The sequence below is a fragment of the Ranitomeya imitator genome, chromosome 5 (genome assembly GCF_032444005.1).
Source record: "Ranitomeya imitator isolate aRanImi1 chromosome 5, aRanImi1.pri, whole genome shotgun sequence".
Classification (NCBI taxonomy): domain Eukaryota; kingdom Metazoa; phylum Chordata; class Amphibia; order Anura; family Dendrobatidae; genus Ranitomeya; species Ranitomeya imitator.
Genome location: NC_091286.1, coordinates 242,469,693 through 242,493,193, shown reverse-complemented (window position 1 = coordinate 242,493,193; position 23,501 = coordinate 242,469,693). Strand labels below are relative to the sequence as shown.

At 43.0% G+C, this 23,501-nt stretch overlaps 1 protein-coding gene across 2 annotated transcripts in view; it reads right to left on the bottom strand.

The window, feature by feature from the left end:
* Nucleotides 1–23,501, bottom strand: part of MOXD1 (monooxygenase DBH like 1) — a 240,462-nt gene that overhangs the window by 33,496 nt on the left and 183,465 nt on the right. For both annotated transcript variants that reach the window (XM_069726006.1, XM_069726007.1), the window contains exons 7-8: nucleotides 7,061–7,227; nucleotides 2,628–2,819 (exon numbers count right to left, since the gene is read on the bottom strand). In XM_069726006.1, coding sequence (XP_069582107.1) covers nucleotides 2,628–2,819; nucleotides 7,061–7,227 — 359 coding nt within the window. The remainder of the gene's footprint in view (nucleotides 1–2,627; nucleotides 2,820–7,060; nucleotides 7,228–23,501) is intronic.

The window sequence follows — 23,501 nt, the reverse complement described above, 5'->3', positions numbered from 1 at the left end:
ATCAGAAAGCGGCACCTGAGTTTCATCATCAGATGCGTACTGCGCTGTGGTCACCGGAGGCACTGGCCCACCTGCCTCTTCAGAGTCAGAGAGATAAAGCTTTTGGGCATCACTGCACACTGCCTCTTCTTCCATTTCTCCAATGCTGCTTGGCTGGCCCCCTGTTTCCAAGCCAAGAGATTCAGAGAACAGAAGTAGAGACGGCTCCTGTCCTGGGCTCTCTGACTGCCTGGCCAATTTGGCAGGTGGTGAAGAGACAGATGGCTGCTCTCCAGTGCTCTGTGCCTGAGAGGATGTGGCACTAACTGAAGTCGATGCCGAGGCGTTAGCTGCCATCCACCCGACAACGGCTTCAATTTGGTCTTCACGTAGCAGCGGTGCACGGCGCTCTCCGACAAAGCTGCGCATGAAGGACTGTTCCCTGCTGAAACTGAGTGACGACGAGTCACCGGCGCCCGCAGCAGGCACAGAATCACCACGTCCTCTCCCTGCTCTTCTCCCTGCTCCGCGCCCACGCCCACGTGCCTTACTCCCTGCCCTCTTCATCTTGGTTGACAGATAAAGATAAGCAGAAAAGTACTAAGGCCTTAGTGTGCTTATTCCTGAAATGCTCCTCCTAACAGGTGTAAGAAACACTAATGTTGTAAATTGTGGACTAAACTTTATAATTTTTCAAATGTGGCCTACACAAGTGTTAAGTTGTGTTTGGTGAACTTAACTTTTTTTTTGGTGCAGATCGGGCTACAGAGCTAGTTTAAATCACACGGAGACCGTGTAGACAGCCGTAAACGGCGCTGCAAGGCCAAAAAACCCTCCTCTCGGTTATCCTATATAGTGTTTTTCCACTATTTAGCTGGATACGAGTGGAAAGACACTAATAGGAATTTTTTTTTTTCAAATTTTAAACTGGCTGCACTATTTGAAAAAAAGGAAATTGTTTTTCAAGGTATGAGGCAGTAACGCACCCTGAGCTGAATCCAACCGGCTATGGCTGCACACAGACTACAGGGCGAGCTGCGCTCACACAGAGACCGTGCAGACAGCCGTAAACGGCGCTGCAAGGCCAACAAACCCTCCTCTAGGTTAGCCTATATAGTGTTTTTCCACTATTTAGCTGGATACGAGTGGAAAGACACTAATAGGAATTTTTTTTTTCAAATTTTAAACAGGTTGCACTATTTGAAAAAAAGTAAAATTTTTCTCAAGGTATGAGGCAGTAACGAACCCTGAGCTGAATCCAACCGGCTATGGCTGCACACAGACTACAGGGCGAGCTGGGCTCACACGGAGACCGTGCAGACAGCCGTAAACGGCGCTGCAAGGCCAAAAAAACCTCCTCTAGGTTATCCTATATAGTGTTTTTCCACTATTTAGCTGGATACGAGTGGAAAGACACTAATAGGAATTTTTTTTTTTCAAATTTTAAACTGGCTGCACTATTTGAAAAAAAGGAAATTGTTTTTCAAGGTATGAGGCAGTAACTCACCCTGAGCTGAATCCAACCGGCTATGGCTGCACACAGACTACAGGGCGAGCTGGGCTCACACGGAGACCGTGCAGACAGCCGTAAACGGCGCTGCAAGGCCCAAAAAACCCCCTCTAGGTTATCCTATGTAGTGTTTTTCCACAATAGAGCTGGAGACTGGTGGAAAAACACTAATAGGAAATTTGAGAAAAAATGTGCAGCAGGCTGCACTAAGAGCAAAAAAGGACAACTGTGTGAGGCAGTGTGAACCCCCCCTGAGCTGAATACAACCGGGTATATGGCTGCACACAGACTACAGAGTGAGCTGCACACACACACACAGAGACCTTGCAGAACGCTGTTAAAACAGCGCTGCAAGGCAAGAGCAAGGTGAACAGTGAAGAACACACAGCGTTTTGCTAAATTAGCCTTTGGAAAGGAAAATAAAGCAATTAGCTAGCTCGACTGGCCCTCAGTTAGAACACAGCATCCTGTCCCTAACTGAAATCACAGCAGAGTGAGCGCAAAATGGCGGCAGCGTTTTTTATAGTGCAGAGTGACATCATTTCAGCAGCCAATCCAAGCCTTGGCAGTACTTACATGCCCACCATGCTAAACAGGATGTGCCCACACTTCCAATCATTCCTCATTGGCTGCTGCGTTCAGTTTGAATTCTGGGAACTTCCGATTCCGGTATCCGATACGCGGGAAGTATCGGAATTCGGTATCGGAATTCCGATACCGCAAATATCGGCCGATACCCGATACTTGCGGTATCGGAATGCTCAACACTACTCGTTACCAATATCTTTATGCTGGTACTGTACACAGACTTAAAATTGCTAATGGGGGGTGGGCATTTTTCTAACAAATATGTCAGGATATAATAATTACTGATAAATAAGAATTGAAAGTCACAGAGAATAGTGCCAGAGTGGATAGTGTTATTTGAAGCGACACGTTACATCTAAACACAAAACATCTGAACCAAACTCAAATAATCATAGAATCTTGATTTATTCTGGATTTTCAGAACCAAAGAAGCCTACTGCGATCTGGTAATAATGCAGATGGTAGAATGTGCCAGTGACGTAGCAGTTTTAATGTTGCCAAATAAATTAATGCCCACAGCAGGTGCAGGCTAGGAGACAAGAAAACTTACAGGTAGAATGATTCGCTCTTCTTCTAAATACTGGAACTCTTGGAAATTGAAGTCAAACTCATTGTCATAGGCAAGTAATTTTTGCTCTTCTCCTTTCCTGAAATGTCGTGCACGTAGAACTTGGCCAGCTTGATGAGCATGAAGAAGAACAGCAAATACATGGATTCCATCTGGTTGTTCATGATTAAGAGCCTGCAAACAATTAAAGATGTGTTATATCATTTGTATTATTATATCATATTGTGTGTGAGAGATACATTTATTCAATTTCTACAACGAAGAGCTCACTTAGATGCCGTCAAGGCAAAGATGGGACAAGACACAATTATTTAAAGTCTTATGATGACTGACTCTCCAAATATTTGAGTGACATTTCTCATTGAAAGAACACATCCCTTATGGTTAGGGAAAGACTTAATTTCAACTCATTGATCTCACATCTGGTCTACTTCGGGGGAGACTTCCTTGCTAGCCCACAAAAAATGCTTTTCAGTCAGTGTTTAAAACATCCTGTGATAAATAAACTGAGGATGTTCCTTGATAGCCTTGTTTGATATTTGATTTGTAAATTAAAAGTGGTCAGGCCTCAGTACTTTTCAGGTGCAAGATACCATGAGATGGCTTAAAGGGAAACAGTCAACTCCTGGAGGATTTTGATCTCTTAGTATGGGCATACAGGTAATAGAATGGTTAATCCAGTCTTACCTGTATGGTCACTGACTGAAATACTGAAATACTCTGGTATCTGAGTATATAGTGTAATCAATTGAAATGTTGTGCTTTCAAGTCCCATAAGTGGATTAATAAAGTTAAAAAAAATTAAAAACAAATTAATAAAAATAAAGTGTACATTATAGTTTGATCCATCAATATATAGAATTATTTTAGAAGTATGTTGTAAAGAGGGAAAAAATAAAAATGGCAAAAGCCCTCAAAAAGTTGCATTTATTTTTTATTTTTCGCAATTTCACCACACTTAGAATTTTTCTCCTCTTCTTCAGTACATTGTATGATCAAATTAATCATATAATTCAAAGCTACAACTCATCTTACATAAAAAAGCTTTCATTTGCCTATGTTAATGGAAAAATACAAAAGTTATGGCTCTTGGCAGAAGGCCACAGAAAAATGTTAGTGCAAAAATAAAAAATCACCAGTTCCTTAAAAGGTTAAAAAATTTAAAAAAGTTATACTTAAAACATTTTATATTTTCTATTTGTCTTGATTACTATTTAAGTTGTGGATCCCTTTGGATAAACTAAAAATGTCACAAGTGGGAATAATTCTTTAAGAATTTTTAAATTATTTTTATTTTTTTGTTGTATTCATACTGGTTTTGGAAGCAGTACGGTATATGTTTACTTACCTTATTTCTTCACATTTTTGAAATGTATATAAAAGCTTTCACACATACATTTGAATCAGATGAGAAGAATATATTTTCAAAATATTTCATAATAATATTATATTTATGTCACAACTACATTTTGGATGCAAAATCCAAAGAAAATGGGCTTTTTGTTGATCATTTCACAGCACTTGGCTTTTACATCCCATTTATTTAGTACAATATGTGGTAAAATGAAAAACTACACCTTGCAAAAAATAAGTCCTCATACAGCTATGTCAATGGGAAAGTATAAAAGTTATAGCTCTTGGGAAAAAAAGTGAGGAAAGAACAAAAGAGCAAAAAACAAAAAAAAAAGAAAACAGTTCTGAAAAAGCTTAAAGTTGTGGTTCGAAAACAAAGGTGAACTTCATACTAAACATCTTTCTGTTGAATATGAAAGGGTTGTTAAGGCTTGGGGCTCAAGTCTGCAGTCACTATATGTGACTTCAGACTTGTGAATCCTCAGTGCGTGCAGTGTGCACGCTGTCAGGATTTTTCGGTACCTGAGCCAGGAGTGTACGGACGCATGACTGCAAGAATGCAATTTGCATATATTTAGTCACGTGCTGACTAGACGTGCGCAGCCTTACTCAATACAAGTGAACTGAGCAAAGTCAGACAGGTCTAGTCAGAATGTGGCCAGATGTATGTAAATTACATACTTGAAGACACATAACTTCCCACTCCCGGTACTGACTAATTCTGACAGCGTGCACTGCGTGCACTGTGAACACTGTGAGAACTCCTCAGTCTGCAGTCACATACAACCCGAAGCATGAACAACCACTTTATTAACACAGAAATGCAAACGTTGGGTTTCTGGTTATTTTTTCAAATTTTAACCATATGGATTTTGCACAAAACGAAGGTGAAATTACGACTAAGGGTATGTGACCACGTTCAGGATTGCATCAGGATTTGGTCAGGATTTTATGCAGGTAAAATCCTGACCAAATCTGCACCTGAGGTCACTGGCAGGTCACCTGCACTGTCCTTGCGTTGTTTCTGCAATGTAAGGACATGCTGCGTTCTTAAAAGATGCGCTGCATGTGCGTTTCCGCGGGTATGCCGCATGCGTCTTTTAATGCATAGTGGAGATGGGATTTCATTAAATCCCCTCCACTATGCTGTAACATCTGGATGCTGCGTTTTTTACGCTATGGCTCAACGCAGCTTCAAAAACGCAGCATTTCCTGAACGTGGAAACATACCCTAAGGGAGAGGAACAATTAAAGCCTTTATTGTAGTCAAAATTGTACTTAATATTATATATAAAAATGTATTGAACATTCATTCTGCAACTTTGTTGGAAATTAATTCTTGAGCCTTTTCCTTTTCTCTTCAAAGCTTCTCTTGATACCTTTTCTTTTATAGTAGGCCTGCAGATCTTCTCAGTGAAGCATCCAGAAGTAGTTCCCCATCATGTTCACCTTTCCTCCACCATGGTATCGTTGTTCCATATCCTTGATATTCTGATGAAATCTTTCTCCTTGCTCTTTGCTAACAGCAACAAGGTTTTCAGGAAAGTAGTCCAAATGGGAATGTAAAAAATGTAACTTTGTAATGTAATTCATCAGACAACCCAAAGCTTTGAAACGTTTCAGCATGTTCCCCATGATGGACTCTGGATTTTTATTGTTATCTAAAAATTTCTTAATTACTTCTTTAAAAGAAGCTCAAGCCCTTTTCTCAACAGATTTCATTTTTGTTTTGAATGCATAATCTTTCTTAAGTTTCCAGATATCCAGACCCACAAAAATACCTTCTTTCAGTTCTACTTCAAACAGTCCCTGAAACTTGGTACGCAGGTACTTACAAGTCTCTCCTCCTTTCGGTAGAGCTTTCATGAACTGCTTCATCAGTCCAAGCTTAATGTGGAGTGGTGGCAGGAGAACTTTAGTGGGATCAACTAAACATTACACAAATGTGTTCCTGAGTCCAGGTTGCAAAGATATTCAGATTGACCAAGTTTTTTGGCTCTAGTGATGAGTCCAATCCCGGCTATATCATTCAGTCAAAAAGGAGCAAAGATAAAACTTTCAGATCACCATATATTGACCACCCTTGATCTTTGTACTTAAAGGGAACCTGTCACCCCATCGAAGATGAGATGCGGCCACCGGCATCAGGGGCTTATCTACAGCATTCTGTAATGCTGTAGATAAGCCCCTGATGTATCCTGAAAGATGAGAAAAGATGTTATATTGCACTCACCCAGGGGCGATCTCGCTGCAGTCCGGGTCCGATGGGCGTTGTGGTCCGGTCTGGGGCCTCCTATCTTCTTATGATGACGTCCTCTTCTTGTCTTCACGCCGCAGCTCTGGCGCAGGCATACTTTCTCTGCCCTGTTAAGGGCAGAGCAAAGTACTGCAGTGCAAAGGCGCCAGGAAAGGTCAGAGAGGCCTAGCGCCTTCGCACTGCAGTAGTTTGCATAACTGCACCAAAATGGTATCATTAAAAACGTCAGCTCAGCACGCAAAAAATAAGCCCTCACCCAAGATCACGAAAAATTGAGATGCTACGGGTATCGGAAACTGGCACAATTTTTCTTTTTTTAGCAAAGTTTGGAATTTTTTTTCACCACTTAGATTAAAAAGAACCTACACATGTTTTGTGTCTATGAACTCGTAATTACCTGTAGAATCATAATGGCAAGTCAGCTTTATCATTAAGTGAACCTAGCAAATTAGTCAAAGAAAAAACAAATGTGAGATTGCACTTTTTTTGCAATTTCATTGCACTTGCAATTTTTTTTCCCGTACATGACATGGTAAAAGCAATGGTGTTATTCAAAAGTACAACTTGTCCCACAAAAAGCAAGCCTTCACATGGCCATATTGACGGAAAAATGAAAACGTTATAACTCTGGGAAGAAGGGAGCGAAAATAGAAAATGCAAAACCGAAAAAAGCTCCGGGGGTTAAGGGGTTAAATAAACTGGACTGAACAGGTATTATTTTCTTGTAGAACACATACAGTACATCAGAATTTGCAGACTTTCTGCCACGCTCTTTGAGGAATAAAATAAAAGTGACTACACACACCTCTTCCAAACATTCCATAGTGCAGTGTCCTTCGGAGCTGAATGCAGGCATACCTGGTGGAATCATGTGATACAGGCTGACCCAAATGCCTGCTTCTAAAACACCAGCATCATATTTTCGTATATGGGGTGTGTAGTACAGCTTAATTCCCGAACTGTCTATCAACCCTATAATGAACAGAAAGACAAGTTTTAGCCTTGCAAATCCACTAATATCACACTGAATGTACGACTAAAGAAATGAAACTTACTAAAATTTCTACAACTTTCTAACCAGATAAAAATGAAACATTGACAAAATGTTAAATAGTAGAAATTTTGGATTATACAGAGAAGACTTTTAGCAATGTTGGTATCGTACTTTACTTATAGAATTCATAGATTACAACATGGAACATGGATTTTACATGTTTCATAGCGGGTAAAATGTATTGAACAAGTCACCAATTTTCTAAGTATATCTCTAAAGGTCCTCACCAGAGAAGCCATCCAATCTACACAGGCAAAAAATCAATCCATATATGTCCATTAATTAAGTTATATGTAATAATGAGAAATGACACAGAAAATAAGTATTAAACATGCCATTTGAAGTTTACTTAATACTTCGTACAAAAGCCTTTGTTGGTGATGACAGCTTCAAGACACCTCACGCATGGAGCAACTAGACGCATGTATTGCTCAGGTGTGATTTCAGCCCAATCTTTCAGACATACACTCTTAAAATCCTTAAGGTTCCATGGACTCCTTCTATGAACTCTGAGCTTTAGCTCCCTCCAGAAATGTTCTACTGGATTTAGGTCTGGTGATTGGCTGGGTCATTCTAGCAGCTTTATTTTCTTTCTCTGAGGTAAATTGAGCATTTCATTGGTTGTGTGTTTGGGATCATTGTCTTGTTGAAATGTCCATCATTTTTGAGTCTTCATCATCCTGGTAGGTGGCAGCAGATATTTATGAAGAATGTCTTGGTACATTTGTCCAATCAGGCCATGGAGGTTCAGTGCATTACTTATAGTTTTCTTTGAAACAATTGTACCTGCTGAATCCAGGTATTTCTGTAGGTCTCCATAGATATTCCTTGGCGCTTGGACAACTCTTTTGATAATTCTTTTCAATCGTCTGTCAGAAATCTTCTAATTACTGATAGATTTCAGCTGATGTCATATCTTTCCATGGCTTTTTGCACATTTCTTTCTTCATGTGTTAAATACTTTTCCCCTGTGTTATTTCTCATTATTACACATAATTTAATTTATGGACATTTATGATTGGATTTCTTTGCCTGTGTGGATTGGATGAGTTATTACCGACATCTGATGGAAATGTCATGTCAATAGCACCTTTAGAAATGCATTTGCTTAGAAAATTTGAGACGTGTTCAATACTTATTTCACCTGGTGTGTATATATTTTCATGCCCTTTGGCTTTATCTTGAGCCATGGCGACTTGATGGATGAATGATCTGTAGGAAGATCGAGCTTGTGCAAGCCTGGATAGGTCCACCAGGGTTTTCTCCTCCGTAATCTTGATTGTATAAAGCCATTGGGTGGCTGATCCTCCTCTTCACCTTGATCCTTCTATTATTCTGATCATCATGTCCTACTACATTGATTGTTATCTTTTTATGATGTATCCAAAGTAGGCAAATCGTAGCTTGGTGTTCCTTGCTTCAAGTGACATGTCAGACTTGATTTCTTTCAAAATTGATTTGCTTGTTGTTTTTCCCAACCATTATATTAATAACATCCTTCTCCAGCACCACATTTCAAAGACATTAATTCTTCTTTTGTCTTGCTTCTTTATCGTTCAGGTTTTTGCATCTGTATGTTACTGTAAAAAAGACCAAACTATGTACGAGCCGTGTCTTTATTACCAGTGAAAGGTTCCTTGATTTGAAGACCTTCTCCAGTGACTTCATTGTTGATTTGCCCATAGCTATTCTCCTATTGACTTCTGGTGTTGTCGCTGCATCTTGATTGATCATTGATCTGAGTATTTTGAAATCCTTTACAACTTCCAGTTCGTCACCGTCCATCTCAAATGTGTCTCGGTTGTATCTGGCAATAGTCAAAATCTTTGTAAGAGGAGCTGCAAGTGCAATTCTTCTTTTTGAAGCACTTACGGCTCAATTGCATAAGTTGCCAACACTGGATATCTCAGAAACTGCAAAATAGATTTCTACAATGGGTTTGAAGTATACATTTTTCATGACAGGTTTCCTTTAACCTCTTTACCCCGAGGGTAGCTTGCACATTAATGACTGGGCCAATTTTAACAACTCTGACCACTGTCAACTTATAAGGTAATAACTCTGAAACGCTTCAACGGATCCCGGTGATTTTGAGACTCTTTTTTTTCATGGCATATTGTACTTCATGTCAGTGGTAAAATTTATTTGATATGATTTGTGTTTATTTGTGAAAAAAATGGAAATTTGGCAAAAATTTGGAAATTTATACAATTTGATTTTCTGGATTTTATTTTTGATAATCTATCTCTCAATGTTAACATTAATCTACCCTTAAAATTATAGACTGTTCATGTCTTTGTCACTGGGCAAACTTACAAAATCAGCAAGGGATCAAATACTTATTTCCCCCACTGTATATTTATACTTTTATAGTGTAGACCATTTTCTTCAAAAGGCCATAAGTAGAGCTTTTTTGCTGTTAGTCTCTAGAAATATTTGTACAGTGGAAAGTTTTAGCAGAGATAAGACTCCAGTCATAATCACTGTGATAATCTATAACTGCTGTTACTTCCTCCAGGCAGAAACAGGCCATAAACCAATGATTTCTTCAAATTCTGCCATTTCTGCTACATGCCTCCAAGGAACTTGTCTTACAGTTCTGAGTACTAAACCAGCTGTGCCTTATAAATGTTTATGTTACTCATTAATGAAAAATGTTTTACCTTAACCTTTCAACCTACACATGTCACAGGATCTTAATACCCTCTGTCGAACCATGACAAGTTCCATTTCATTACTACGGTGAAACATCTCTGTTATTTAGTGGAACACATGCTTATGTGATGTTTGACTTGTGAGTGTCTTGCACAATAGTAGAAATGAGATTGAAAGATTAGAAACCTTAGAGATTAGTGAATTAGTGCTCACAACATGGAGAGAAATGGATAAATCTTGACTCTAATCTGTCACTACACATAATATGCATACCTACGTTTCCCAGACCTGTCATTTTCTTTTCAATTGCAAATCAAATAAACTGATGCTGAATTAAGGTTGGTTTATATGAACTGACCGGCGGCATTAAACGACCACTGATAGGTAAGTATTTACTGACCGGCAGTCATTTAATAACCTCTTTATACAGGTAGACCCAGGATAGTAATCCACAGTGAACAATCAGTTATGGATTGCTCTGTGCGCAGTGGCTGCCATTGCTTTCGGCAGTGCAAGTCTTTTTTTTACACAAAAGTATGCGCTGTCAAGAATGATCATCATTTGTACAGCACAAAAAATCATTTCGCTCAACAAACTAACATTTTGTTCTTTTATAGAGTGATCAGCAGCCTGTTTAGTCTGTAAGATTATCATGAAACATGCATTCTTATGAATGTTCATTCACATTAATCTTTCAATGTAAATCTGTTCACACGTACAGTTGTCATCTATTCGAAGCAGATCCAGTACTAAGAATCCATTGCAAATGGAAGAAAGATGGATGCACACTTTTGTTTCCGTTTCACTTATGTTTTTGTCCAGTTTCTAGTGGATCCATTTTTACTAGAGGTGTTTTTGAAGACTTTTATGTTTCTGTGCATGCAGGTTTCTGCTAATACATCTGAGAGCAGCATGACAAAAGGGTGGAGATCCTGATTCTAATGGTAGAGTCCATGTTTTGCCTGATGTATTGTAGACGTAGCATTACTAATATTTCTGAGCTGTGTATGACTCTGCCCACACCCTTGATTGGCAGATTTCTGACAGTACTCAGAGGTGGGAGCAGGATTACACAAATTAACCTAAACTGTGTGCATGTGAGACTTAGGCTAGCTTCGCACTAGCATTCGGCAGGGCTGCCGATGGCAGCCTTCTTCCTCTGTTGAGCCCCGCCCACCTCCGCATCTCTTCCTTCAGCTCCACCTACATCTGCATGGATCTTGCGTACCTTATCTTTAACATTGGGTATGCAGGCCATGCGGATGTATGTGATGCCTCGGCATGTTGCATTTTGTTGCGGTCGGCCCAGCGTCAAAACACATCTGCATACATCCACAGAGTGCAGGCGGATATACTCCACTGTGCGCGCTGCCCGGAAACTTACATCGGGTGATGTAAGGGTATCGCGCCTGCATGTAGAAGAGGCCCCAGATCCCGCCCCGCAGTGTGTTATGATGTATTCACACTGTGGGGCTGGGAACCTGGCACCTACGCAGTGCGGATCTCTGTGCCTGTCCCCATCTCCCTCCGCCTCTTTCCTCCAGAGATCCTCACTGCGCAGGTGCCAGATTCCCAGCCCTGCAGTGTGAATACATCATCAACACACTGCGGGGCGGGATCTGGGGCCTCCGCTACATGCAGGCGTGATATCCTTACATCACCCGATGTAAGGAACTGATGGCAGAGAGCATGCATTGGTGACATCAGGAGAAAGAGAGGAGCGCCCAGAGGCCAGGGGGGATGATGGTTGGCTACAAGGCGGTTGAGTCAGGAGGAGAAAACATACAGCATGGGGACACCTCAATTCTTTATATCTATCCTTGCTGAAGCTGACAGCTGAGGGCTGCAGCCCCCAGCTGTGAGTTTTGCCTGGCTGGTTAACAAAAAAAACAGGGGAACCCACACCATTTTTTTTAATTATTTATTTACAGCACAGGAGCAGCTGATGAATTTTCCCATCCGCTACTCCTGTTCTTGCTGTAATTAGCAGCAGCAGGTGTCAGATGATGGGAGCAGTTGTCCCATCAGCTGACACCAGTGACCGGAAGTAAACTTTATACCTCCGATCACAGCTGAGTGCTCCCGCTGTCTTCTGACAGTGTGGGAACTGCAGTTCTCTTTCCAGCGGGGATGATTTCACCACTGATCAGAAGCGGTGTTTGCTGGGCACAGCAGTCATGCACATTACAGTGCAGCAAACACTGGATGTTTGGGCCGCCCTTTCAAGTAAATGGGGTCCTGGTTCGGGTCCAGGTACTGTTCTGGTACCCAAACTTTTTGTAACTGTTTGGCTGAACCTGCCAGATCCAAACATGCAGGTGTACACCCATCTCTAAATATGAGAAGCTGGAGAAATACCAAGGCCTCAAAGGAGAACTGGAGAAGATGTGGAAGAGGAAGGCAATGGTGATTCCATTGGTGATAGCAGTACTTGGAGCAGTGACTCCTAACTTGGGAAAATGGCTACAACAGATCCCAGTAGCAACATCTGAACTCTCTATCCAGAAAAGTGCAATGCTGGGAACAATGAATATCCTGCACAGAACCCTCAAACTCCCAAGCCTCTGGTAGAAGACCCAAGAACGAGAACGGACAAAAAAGACCACCCCCATTGGGGGGTGAAAAGGAAATTTTTTATATGCGTGTGTATATAATATACAGTACAGACCAAAAGTGTGGACACACCTAATTATTTAAAGATTTTTCTGTATTTTCATGACTATGAAAATTGTTCATTCACACTGAAGGCATCAAAACTATGAATTAACACATGTGGAATTATATACTTAAAAAAAAGTGTGAAACAACTGAAATTATGTCTTATATTCTACGTTCTTCAAAGTAGCCACCTTTTGCTTTGATGACTGCTTTGCACACTCTTGGCATTCTCTTGATGAGCTTCAAGAGGTAGTCACCGGAAATGGTTTTCACTTCACAGGTGTGCCCTGTCAGGTTTAATAATAATAATAATAAGGTGGTATTTCCTGATGAAGGGGGCATGAGACCCCTGAAACGCGTTGAATAAAACCACTGTGAATCAAATATACTCTCCCGAAATTCATCTTAGCAGCAGCGCAGAATTTTAACTACAAATCTCCCTTTGAAGACATTATTTTCTGTGGATCTGCAGCAGCCGCTATCTATATGCTCTAATTTCATCCTAACCAGGTGAGCAAATTTGGTGTATATTCTCCTCTGTGTAATGTGGATAAGACCCTATTGCGCTCTTTGTCTCCCCATTGTTTTGCAATAGGTTTAATACGTGGGATTTCTTGCCTTGTAAATGGGGTTGGGACCATCAGTTGTGTTGTGCAGAAGTCTGGTAGATACACAGCTGATAGTCCTACTGAATAGACTGTTAGAATTTGTATTATGGCAAGAAAAAAGCAGCTAAGTATCTAAAAAACTAATTAAAGCTGCCAAAAAGGAAACAGAGAAGCACATTGCTAAGGAGAGTAAAACTAATCCCAAACTGTTCTTCAACTATATCAATAGTAAAAGAATAAAAACTGAAAATGTAGGCCCCTTAAAAAATAGTGAGGAAAGAATGGTTGTAGATGACGAGGAAAAAGCTAACATATTAAACACCTTCTTCTCCACGGTATTCACGGTGGAAAATGAAATGCTAGGTGAAATCCCAAGAAACAATGAAAACCCTATATTAAGGGTCACCAATCTAACCCAAGAAGAGGTGCGAAACCGGCTAAATAAGATTAAAATAGATAAATCTCCGGGTCCGGATGGCATACACCCACGAGTAGGGTTGAGCGAAACGGGTCGAACATTTTCAAAAGTCGCCGACTTTTGGCTAAGTCGGGGTTTCATGAAACCCGATCCGACCCCTGTGCGTGGTCGGCCATGCGGTACGCGACTTTCGCGCCAAAGTCGCGTTTCAATGACGCGAAAAGCGCCATTTCTCAGCCAATGAAGGTAAACGCAGAGTGTGGGCAGCGTGATGACATAGGTCCTGGTCCCCACCATCTTTGAGAAGGGCATTGCAGTGATTGGCTTGCTGTCTGCGACGTCACAGGGGCTATAAAGAGGCGTTCCCGCCGACCGCCATCTTACTGCTGCTGATCTGAGCTTAGGGAGAGGTTGCTGCCGCTTTGTCAGAAGCAGGGATAGCGTTAGGCAGGGTCCATTAACCACAAAACCGCTTGTGCTGCAGCGATTTGCACTGTCCAACACCACCCTCGGTGTGCAGGGACAGTGGAAGTTTTTTTTTTTTTTTCCCCCCTCAGCGCTGTAGCTCATTGGGCTGCCCTAGAAGGCTCCCTGATAGCTGCATTGCTGTGTGTACGCCGCTGTGCAAACCAACTGCTTTTTTCAAAGCACAAATCCTCTTGTTCCTTCCTTTCTGCACAGCTATCTTTTTTGTTTGTCCACACTTTTTATTTGATTTGTGCATCAGTCCACTCCTTATTGCTGCCTGCCATACCTGGCTGAGATTACTGCAGGCAGGGAGATAGTAATTGTAGGACATTCCCTGTTTTTTTTTTTTTTTGGTGGGAGATTAAGATTGGCAATTTGGCATTTCTGCTAGAGTGCCATCCCTGTGTGTGCCATCTCTCTCACATAGTGGGCCATAGAAAGCCTTTTCATTTTTCTGTATTTTTTTTTGTGGGGTGTATAAATTCTCCCTGATAAAAATACAGTGGGAGATTAATATTAGCCTTTGGGCTTGTGTGCCAGCCCTGAGTGTGCCATCTCTCTCACAAATAGTGGGCCATAGAAAGCCTATTTTATTTTTTTTTGGGTTTTATAAATTCTCCCTGAAAAAAAGGGAGATTAATATTGGCCTCTGGGCTTGTGTGCCAGTCCTGAGCGTGCCATCTGTGCCAGCCCTGAGCGTGCCATCTCTCTCACAAATAGTGGGCCATAGAAAGCCTATTTAATTTTTTTTTTGGTTTTATAAATTTTCCCTGAAAAAAGGGAGATTAATATTGGCCTCTGGGCTTGTGTGCCAGTTGTGAGCGTGCCATCTGTGCCAGCCCTGAGCGTGCCATCTCTCTCACAAATAGTGGGCCATAGAAAGCCTATTTAATTTTTTTTTTTGGTTTTATAAATTCTCCCTGAAAAAAAGGGAGATTAATATTGGCCTCTGGGGTTGTGTGCCAGTTGTGAGCGTGCCATCTGTGCCAGTCCTGAGCGTGCCATCTCTCTCACAAATAGTGGGCCATAGAAAGCCTATTTAATTTTTTTTTTGGTTTTATAAATTTTCCCTGAAAAAAGGGAGATTAATATTGGCCTCTGGGCTTGTGTGCCAGTTGTGAGCGTGCCATCTGTGCCAGTTGTGAGCGTGCCATCTCTCTCACAAATAGTGGGCCATAGAAAGCCTATTTAATTTTTTTTTTGGTTTTATAAATTTTCCCTGAAAAAAGGGAGATTAATATTGGCCTCTGGGCTTGTGTGCCAGTTGTGAGCGTGCCATCTGTGCCAGTCCTGAGCGTGCCATCTCTCTCACAAATAGTGGGCCATAGAAAGCCTATTTAATTTTTTTTTTGGTTTTATAAATTTTCCCTGAAAAAAGGGAGATTAATATTGGCCTCTGGGCTTGTGTGCCAGTTGTGAGCGTGCCATCTGTGCCAGCCCTGAGCGTGCCATCTCTCTCACAAATAGTGGGCCATAGAAAGCCTATTTAATTTTTTTTTTTGGTTTTATAAATTCTCCCTGAAAAAAAGGGAGATTAATATTGGCCTCTGGGGTTGTGTGCCAGTTGTGAGCGTGCCATCTGTGCCAGCCCTGAGCGTGCCATCTCTCTCACAAATAGTGGGCCATAGAAAGCCTATTTAATTTTTTTTTTGGTTTTATAAATTTTCCCTGAAAAAAGGGAGATTAATATTGGCCTCTGGGCGTGTGTGCCAGTTGTGAGCGTGCCATCTGTGCCAGTTGTGAGCGTGCCATCTCTCTCACAAATAGTGGGCCATAGAAAGCCTATTTAATTTTTTTTTTGGTTTTATAAATTTTCCCTGAAAAAAGGGAGATTAATATTGGCCTCTGGGCTTGTGTGCCAGTTGTGAGCGTGCCATCTGTGCCAGTCCTGAGCGTCCCATCTCTCTCACAAATAGTGGGCCATAGAAAGCCTATTTTTTTTTTTTTTGGGGTTTTAGAAATTCTCCCTGAAAAAAAAAGGGAGATTAATATTGCCCTTTGGGCTTGTGTGCCAGTACTAAGCGTGCCATCTCTCTCTCTCTCTCTCTCAGTCAGTGGGCCATAGAACGCCTATTTTTGGTTTTATTTGTTTTCTAAATTCTCCCTGAAAAAATCATTTTATTTTATTTGGTTTCTAAATTCTTCCTGATAAAATCATATTTTTTTTATTATTTTTTTTTCTAAAGTCTCCCTGAAAAAAACAAAACAAAAAAAAAAACAAACAAAAAAAACAGTGGGGGATTAATATTGGCCTTTCTGCTTGTGTGCCAGTCTTGACTCCTGTGTGCGTCATCTCTCACTCAGTGGGCCATAGAACGCCTATTTTTTGTTTTATTAGTTTTATAAATTCTCCCTGAAAAAATCATTTTATTTTATTTGGTTTCTAAATTCTTCCTGATAAAATCATATTTTTTTTATTATTTTTTTTTCTAAAGTCTCCCTGAAAAAAAAAAAAAAAAAACAGTGGGAGATTAATATTGGCCTTTCTGCTTGTGTGCCAGTCTTGACTCCTGTGTGCGTCATCTCTCAGTCAGTGGGCCATAGAACGCCTATTTTTGGTTTTATTTGTTTTATAAATTCTTCCTGAAAAAATCATTTTATTTTATTTGGTTTCTAAATTCTTCCTGATAAAATCATATTTTTTTTATTATTTTTTTTTCTAAAGTCTCCCTGAAAAAAAAAAAAAAAAAACAACCAAAAAAAACAGTGGGAGATTAATATTGGCCTTTCTGCTTGTGTGCCAGTCTTGACTCCTGGGTGTGCCATCTCTCTCTCTCTCTCTCTCTCTCTCTCTCCAATTGTGGTCCATAGAAAGCCTATATTTTTTTTCCTTGATTTGGGTTCCAAAATCTACCAGAGAAAATAACTCCATCAATCATTGGTAGAAAAATATTGGCCTCTGGGCTTGTGTGCCACTCCTGACTCCTGTGTGCGTCATCTCTCAGTCAGTGGGCCATAGAACGCCTATTTTTGTTTTTATTTGTTTTATAAATTCTCCCTGAAAAAATCATTTTATTTTATTTGGTTTCTAAATTCTTCCTGATAAAATCATATTTTTTTTATTATTTTTTTTTCTAAAGTCTCCCTGAAAAAAAAAAAAAACAAAAAAAACAAACCCCCCCAAAAAATGGGAGATTAATATTGGCCTTTCTGCTTGTGTGCCAGTCTTGACTCCTGGGTGTGCCATCTCTCTCTCTCTCTCTCTCCAATTGTGGTCCATAGAAAGCCTATATTTTTTTTCCTTGATTTGGGTTCCAAAATCTACCAGAGAAAATAACTCCATCAATCATTGGTAGAAAAATATTGGCCTCTGGGCTTGTGTGCCACTCCTGATTCCTGTGTGCGTCATCTCTCACTCAGTGGCCCATAGAAAGCATATAGTTTGTTACATTTGTTTTCTAAATTCTCCCTGCAAAAATCTATTTTTTTTTTTTTTTGGGGTTTCTAAAGTGTTCCTGAAAAAAAAAAAAAAAAAAAAAAAATAATAGTGTGACATTAATATTAACATTTGTGCTTCAGTGACAGTCCTGCGTGTGGGGCATCTCTCTAATTTGCAGCCACCAAAAACAGAGTGTGTAACATTGGGCCTGATTTTCGCTGTGGTCTCACCAACCTGTAAAGGGGTAGCTAAATCATACTGAAGTTATAGCTCACCGTGTAAGTTGTGTGACTGCAACAAATAACGTTAGTTTGGTTACGTTTTTAAAACAATGAGGAAGTCTAGTGGAAGAGGTCGTGGCCGGGGGCGTTCATTGTCAGCTGGTAATGAGGGTAGTGGTAGTGGTGGAGCATCAGGTGGTCGTGGGGAAAAAAATATTGCACCTAAGTCTGGAGCTGTGGAGCCAGGTTCGTCGTCCGGCTACACAAGGCCTCGAACGCTCCCTTTTCTGGGATTAGGAAAACCGCTTTTAAAGCCGGAGCAGCAAGAGCAAGTTTTGGCTTATCTTGCTGACTCAGCCTCTAGCTCTTTTGCCTCCTCTCGTGAAACTGGTAAAAGTAAAAGCAGCGCGTCGTTAGTGGATGTTCACGGTCAGGGACAAGTCACTTCCTTGTCCTCTTCAGCAAAAACAACAACAGAGAAGAATGCAGCAGGCGACACAACGGGTTACTCCATGGAGCTCTTTACACATACCGTCCCTGGCTTAGAAAGTGAAGCAGTTAACAGTCCATGCCCATTACAAGTTGAATCTGACATGGAGTGCACTGACGCACAGCCACAGCCAGACTACTATGCTGGTCCTTTGACTCAGACCACAACATTGCCCTCGCAGGGTGCTGATCAAGAATCAGACCCTGATGAGACTATGTTGCCCCATCACGAACGCTATACCACCAAACGACACGGTGACACAGACGAAGTTGCGCAGGAGGTACAAGAAGAGTTATTAGATGACCCAGTTCTTGACCCCGATTGGCAGCCATTGGGGGAACAGGGTGCAGGCGGCAGCAGTTCTGAAGCAGAGGAGGAGGAGGGGCCGCAGCAGGCATCAACATCGCCACAGGTTCCATCTGCCGGGCCCGTATCTTGCCCAAAACGCGTGGCAAAGCCAAAACCTGGTGGAGGACAGCGTGGCCATCCGGTTAAAGCTCAGTCTGCAATGCCTGAAAAGGTATCCGATGCTAGAAAGAGTGCAGTCTGGCATTTTTTTAAACAACATCCAATTGATCAGCGCAAAGTCATCTGTCAAAAATGTTCTACTTCCTTAAGCAGAGGTCAGAATCTGAAAAGTCTCAATACTAGTTGCATGCATAGACATTTAACCACCATGCATTTGAAAGCTTGGACTAACTACCAAACGTCCCTTAAGGTTGTTGCACCCTCGGCCAATGAAGCTAGTCATCAACGCAACATCCCTTCCGGCAGTGTAGGACCACCATTTAGCGCACCACCTGCTGTATCTGTGCAGGTATCTTTGCCAGGCCAAAGCAGTCAGGGTCAGGGAATCACCAGTTTCGTAGTAGGAAACACTGCATCTAGGGCACCGGCGGCAACAATACCATCTCCCACCGTCTCTCAGTCTGCCATGTCCACCGGCACCCCCGCTAGTTCCACGATCTCCAGCTCTCCAGTCCAGCTCACCCTACATGAGACTATGGTTAGAAAAAGGAAATACTTAGCCTCGCATCCGCGTACACAGGGTTTGAACGCCCACATAGCTAGACTAATCTCGTTAGAGATGATGCCCTACCGGTTAGTTGAAAGCGAAGCTTTCAAAGACCTGATGGACTACGCTGTACCACGCTACGAGCTACCCAGTCGACACTTTTTTTCCAGAAAAGCCATCCCAGCCCTCCACCAGCATGTTAAAGAGCGCATCGTCCATGCACTCAGGCAATCTGTGAGCACAAAGGTGCACCTGACAACAGATGCATGGACCAGTAGGCATGGCCAGGGACGTTACGTGTCCATCACGGCACACTGGGTAAATGTGGTGGATTCAGGGTCCACAGGGGACAGCAAGTTTGGGACAGTTCTGCCTAGCCCACGGTCTAGTAAACAGTTGTCTGTAGCCGTTCGCACCCCCTCCTCCTCCTCCTCCTCCTCGTCCTCCTGCAGAAGCAAGAGCTCGTCCACAGACCGCAGTCGCACAAACACTCCATCCGCACCTGCCACTGTTGCACACCAGGTCTCCCATTATGGGGCAGCTACTGGCAAACGTCAGCAGGCTGTATTGGCTATGAAGTGTTTGGGCGGCAATAGACACACCGCGGAAGTTCTGTCCGAGTTCTTGCAGCAAGAAACGCAGTCGTGGCTGGGCACTGTAGATCTTGAGGCAGGCAAGGTAGTGAGTGATAACGGAAGGAATTTCATGGCTGCCATCTCCCTTTCCCAACTGAAACACATTCCTTGCCTGGCTCACACCTTAAACCTGGTGGTGCAGTGCTTCCTGAAAAGTTATCCGGGGTTATCCGACCTGCTCCTCAAAGTGCGTGGACTTTGCGCACATATCCGCCGTTCGCCTGTACACTCCAGCCGTATGCAGACCTATCAGCGTTCTTTGAACCTTCCCCAGCATCGCCTAATCATAGACGTTGCAACAAGGTGGAACTCAACACTGCACATGCTTCAGAGACTGTGCGAACAGAGGCGGGCTGTTATGTTTTTGTGGGAGGATACACATACACGGGCAGGCAGTAGGATGGCAGACATGGAGTTGTCAGGTGTGCAGTGGTCGAAGATTCAAGACATGTGTCAAGTCCTTCAGTGTTTTGAGGAATGCACACGGCTGGTTAGTGCAGACAACGCCATAATAAGCATGAGCATCCCCCTAATGCGTCTGCTGATGCAAAGTTTGACGCACATAAAGGAGCAGGCGTCTGCACCAGAGGAAGAGGAAAGCCTTGATGACAGTCAGCGATTGTCTGGTCAGGGCAGTGTACATGACGAGGTACCGGGCGAAGAGGAGGTGGAGGATGAGGAGGATGATGGGGATGAGTATATTTTTAATGAGGAAGCTTTCCCGGGGGCACGGGAAATTGGTGGCGTGGCAAGGCCGGGTTCTGGTTTTTTGAGGGACACAAGTGACGTAGATTTGCCTGCAACTGCCCCTCAACCAAGCACAACCGCAGATTTGACAACGGGAACTTTGGCCCACATGGCGGATTATGCCTTGCGTATCCTCAAAAGGGACACACGCATTACAAAAATGATGAACGATGACGATTACTGGTTGGCCTGCCTCCTTGATCCTCGCTATAAAGGCAAATTGCAAAATATTATGCCACATGAGAACTTGGAACTAATATTAGCAACAAAACAATCAACTCTTGTTGACCGTTTGCTTCTGGCATTCCCTGCACACAGCGCCCGTGATCGTTCTCACACGAGCTCCAGGGGCCAGCAGACCAGAGGTGTTAGAGGGGCAGAAATCAGAAGTGGCGTTGGCCAGAGGGGTTTTCTGACCAGGTTGTGGAGTGATTTTTCTATGACCGCAGACAGGACAGGTACTGCAGCATCAATTCAAAGTGACAGGAGACAACATTTGTCCAGTATGGTTACAAACTATTTTTCATCCCTTATCGACGTTCTCCCTCAACCGTCATTCCCATTTGATTACTGGGCATCCAAATTAGACACCTGGCCAGAATTGGCAGAATATGCATTGCAGGAGCTTGCTTGCCCGGCAGCTAGTGTCCTATCAGAAAGAGTATTCAGTGCTGCAGGTTCAATACTAACAGAAAAAAGGACTCGTCTGGCTACCCAAAATGTAGATGATCTAACCTTCATTAAAATGAACCACAACTGGATTTCAAAATCTTTTGCCCCACCCTGCCCGGCTGACACCTAGCTTTCCTATGAAAAGGTCTTGCCTGTGGACTATTCTGAATGACTTTTCCAATCTCGTAATTTTCTTCACCTGATTGTCCAGCATACGACATGTTTCCACCTCACGAAATGGCCAAACTCCCCACACGGGGCCGTGCTATCGCCACTTTGCGCTTGGACCCTTGAGAGTGCTGTTTGTCTGAAGAGGTGGGTGTGGCCGCTTTTGGTCGACGGCACTGCCACTGGGTCCCTCATAGTACAAAAAAATGTGTCTCTGGCGGTGGTGGTGCGCACCCAACGTCAGACACACCGTTGTAATATGAGGGGCCCTGTGCCTGTACCGCCGGCCACAAGACAGTTCCCCCCCCCAGCTCAAACAGTGCTCTACCACTAGCAAAATTATCTCTCACAGCTTCACCAATGTGTAGTCTAGGCGCTGACATCCTTCAATGCCTGGCACTGACAATACCATTGTTTTGACATTTTTGTTATGTTAGGCCTTCGAAGCCTGTCTGCGGTCCCTTCTTTCTACAACTACTACACTGACCAGGCCACTGCTGGCCGTGTTACCCTGGAACCAATTTAAAAGTGCCTACAGTCAGCCCAATTTTGTTATGTTAGGCCTTCGAAGCCTGTCTGCGGTCACTCCTTCCACTAGACTTCCACTGACCAGACCACTGCTGCCCGTGTACCCCTGGAACCAATTTAAAAGTGCCTACAGCCAGCCCAAGTTTGTTATGTTAGGCCTTGGAAGCCTGTCTGCGGTCACTCCTTCCACTAGACTTCCACAGACCAGACCACTGCTGCTCGTGTACCCCTGGAACCAATTTAAAAGTGCCTACAGCCAGCCCAAGTTTGTTATGTTAGGCCTTGGAAGCCTGTCTGCGGTCACTCCTTCCACTAGACTTCCACTGACCAGACCACTGCTGCCCGTGTACCCCTGGAACCAATTTAAAAGTGCCTACAGCCAGCCCAAGTTTGTTATGTTAGGCCTTGGAAGCCTGTCTGCAGTCACTCCTTCCACTAAACTTCCACTGACCAGACCACTGCTGCCCGTGTACCCCTGGAACCAATTTAAAAGTGCCTACAGCCAGCCCAAGTTTGTTATGTTAGGCCTTCGAAGCCTGTCTGCGGTCACTCCTTCCACTAGACTTCCACAGACCAGACCACTGCTGCCCGTGTACCCCTGGAACCAATTTAAAAGTGCCTACAGCCAGCCCAAGTTTGTTATGTTAGGCCTTGGAAGCCTGTCTGCGGTCACTCCTTCCACTAAACTTCCACTGACCAGACCACTGCTGCCCGTGTACCCCTGGAACCAATTTAAAAGTGCCTACAGCCAGCCCAAGTTTGTTATGTTAGGCCTTGGAAGCCTGTCTGCGGTCACTCCTTCCACTAGACTTCCACAGACCAGACCACTGCTGCCCGTGTACCCCTGGAACCAATTTAAAAGTGCCTACAGCCAGCCCAAGTTTGTTATGTTAGGCCTTGGAAGCCTGTCTGCGGTCACTCCTTCCACTAGACTTCCACTGACCAGACCACTGCTGCCCGTGTACCCCTGGAACCAATTTAAAAGTGCCTACAGCCAGCCCAAGTTTGTTATGTTAGGCCTTGGAAGCCTGTCTGCGGTCACTCCTTCCACTAGACTTCCACTGACCAGACCACTGCTGCCCGTGTACCCCTGGAACCAATTTAAAAGTGCCTACAGCCAGCCCAAGTTTGTTATGTTAGGCCTTGGAAGCCTGTCTGCGGTCACTCCTTCCACTAAACTTCCACTGACCAGACCACTGCTGCCCGTGTACCCCTGGAACCAATTTAAAAGTGCCTACAGCCAGCCCAAGTTTGTTATGTTAGGCCTTCGAAGCCTGTCTGCGGTCACTCCTTCCACTAGACTTCCACAGACCAGACCACTGCTGCCCGTGTACCCCTGGAACCAATTTAAAAGTGCCTACAGCCAGCCCAAGTTTGTTATGTTAGGCCTTGGAAGCCTGTCTGCGGTCACTCCTTCCACTAAACTTCCACTGACCAGACCACTGCTGCCCGTGTACCCCTGGAACCAATTTAAAAGTGCCTACAGCCAGCCCAAGTTTGTTATGTTAGGCCTTGGAAGCCTGTCTGCGG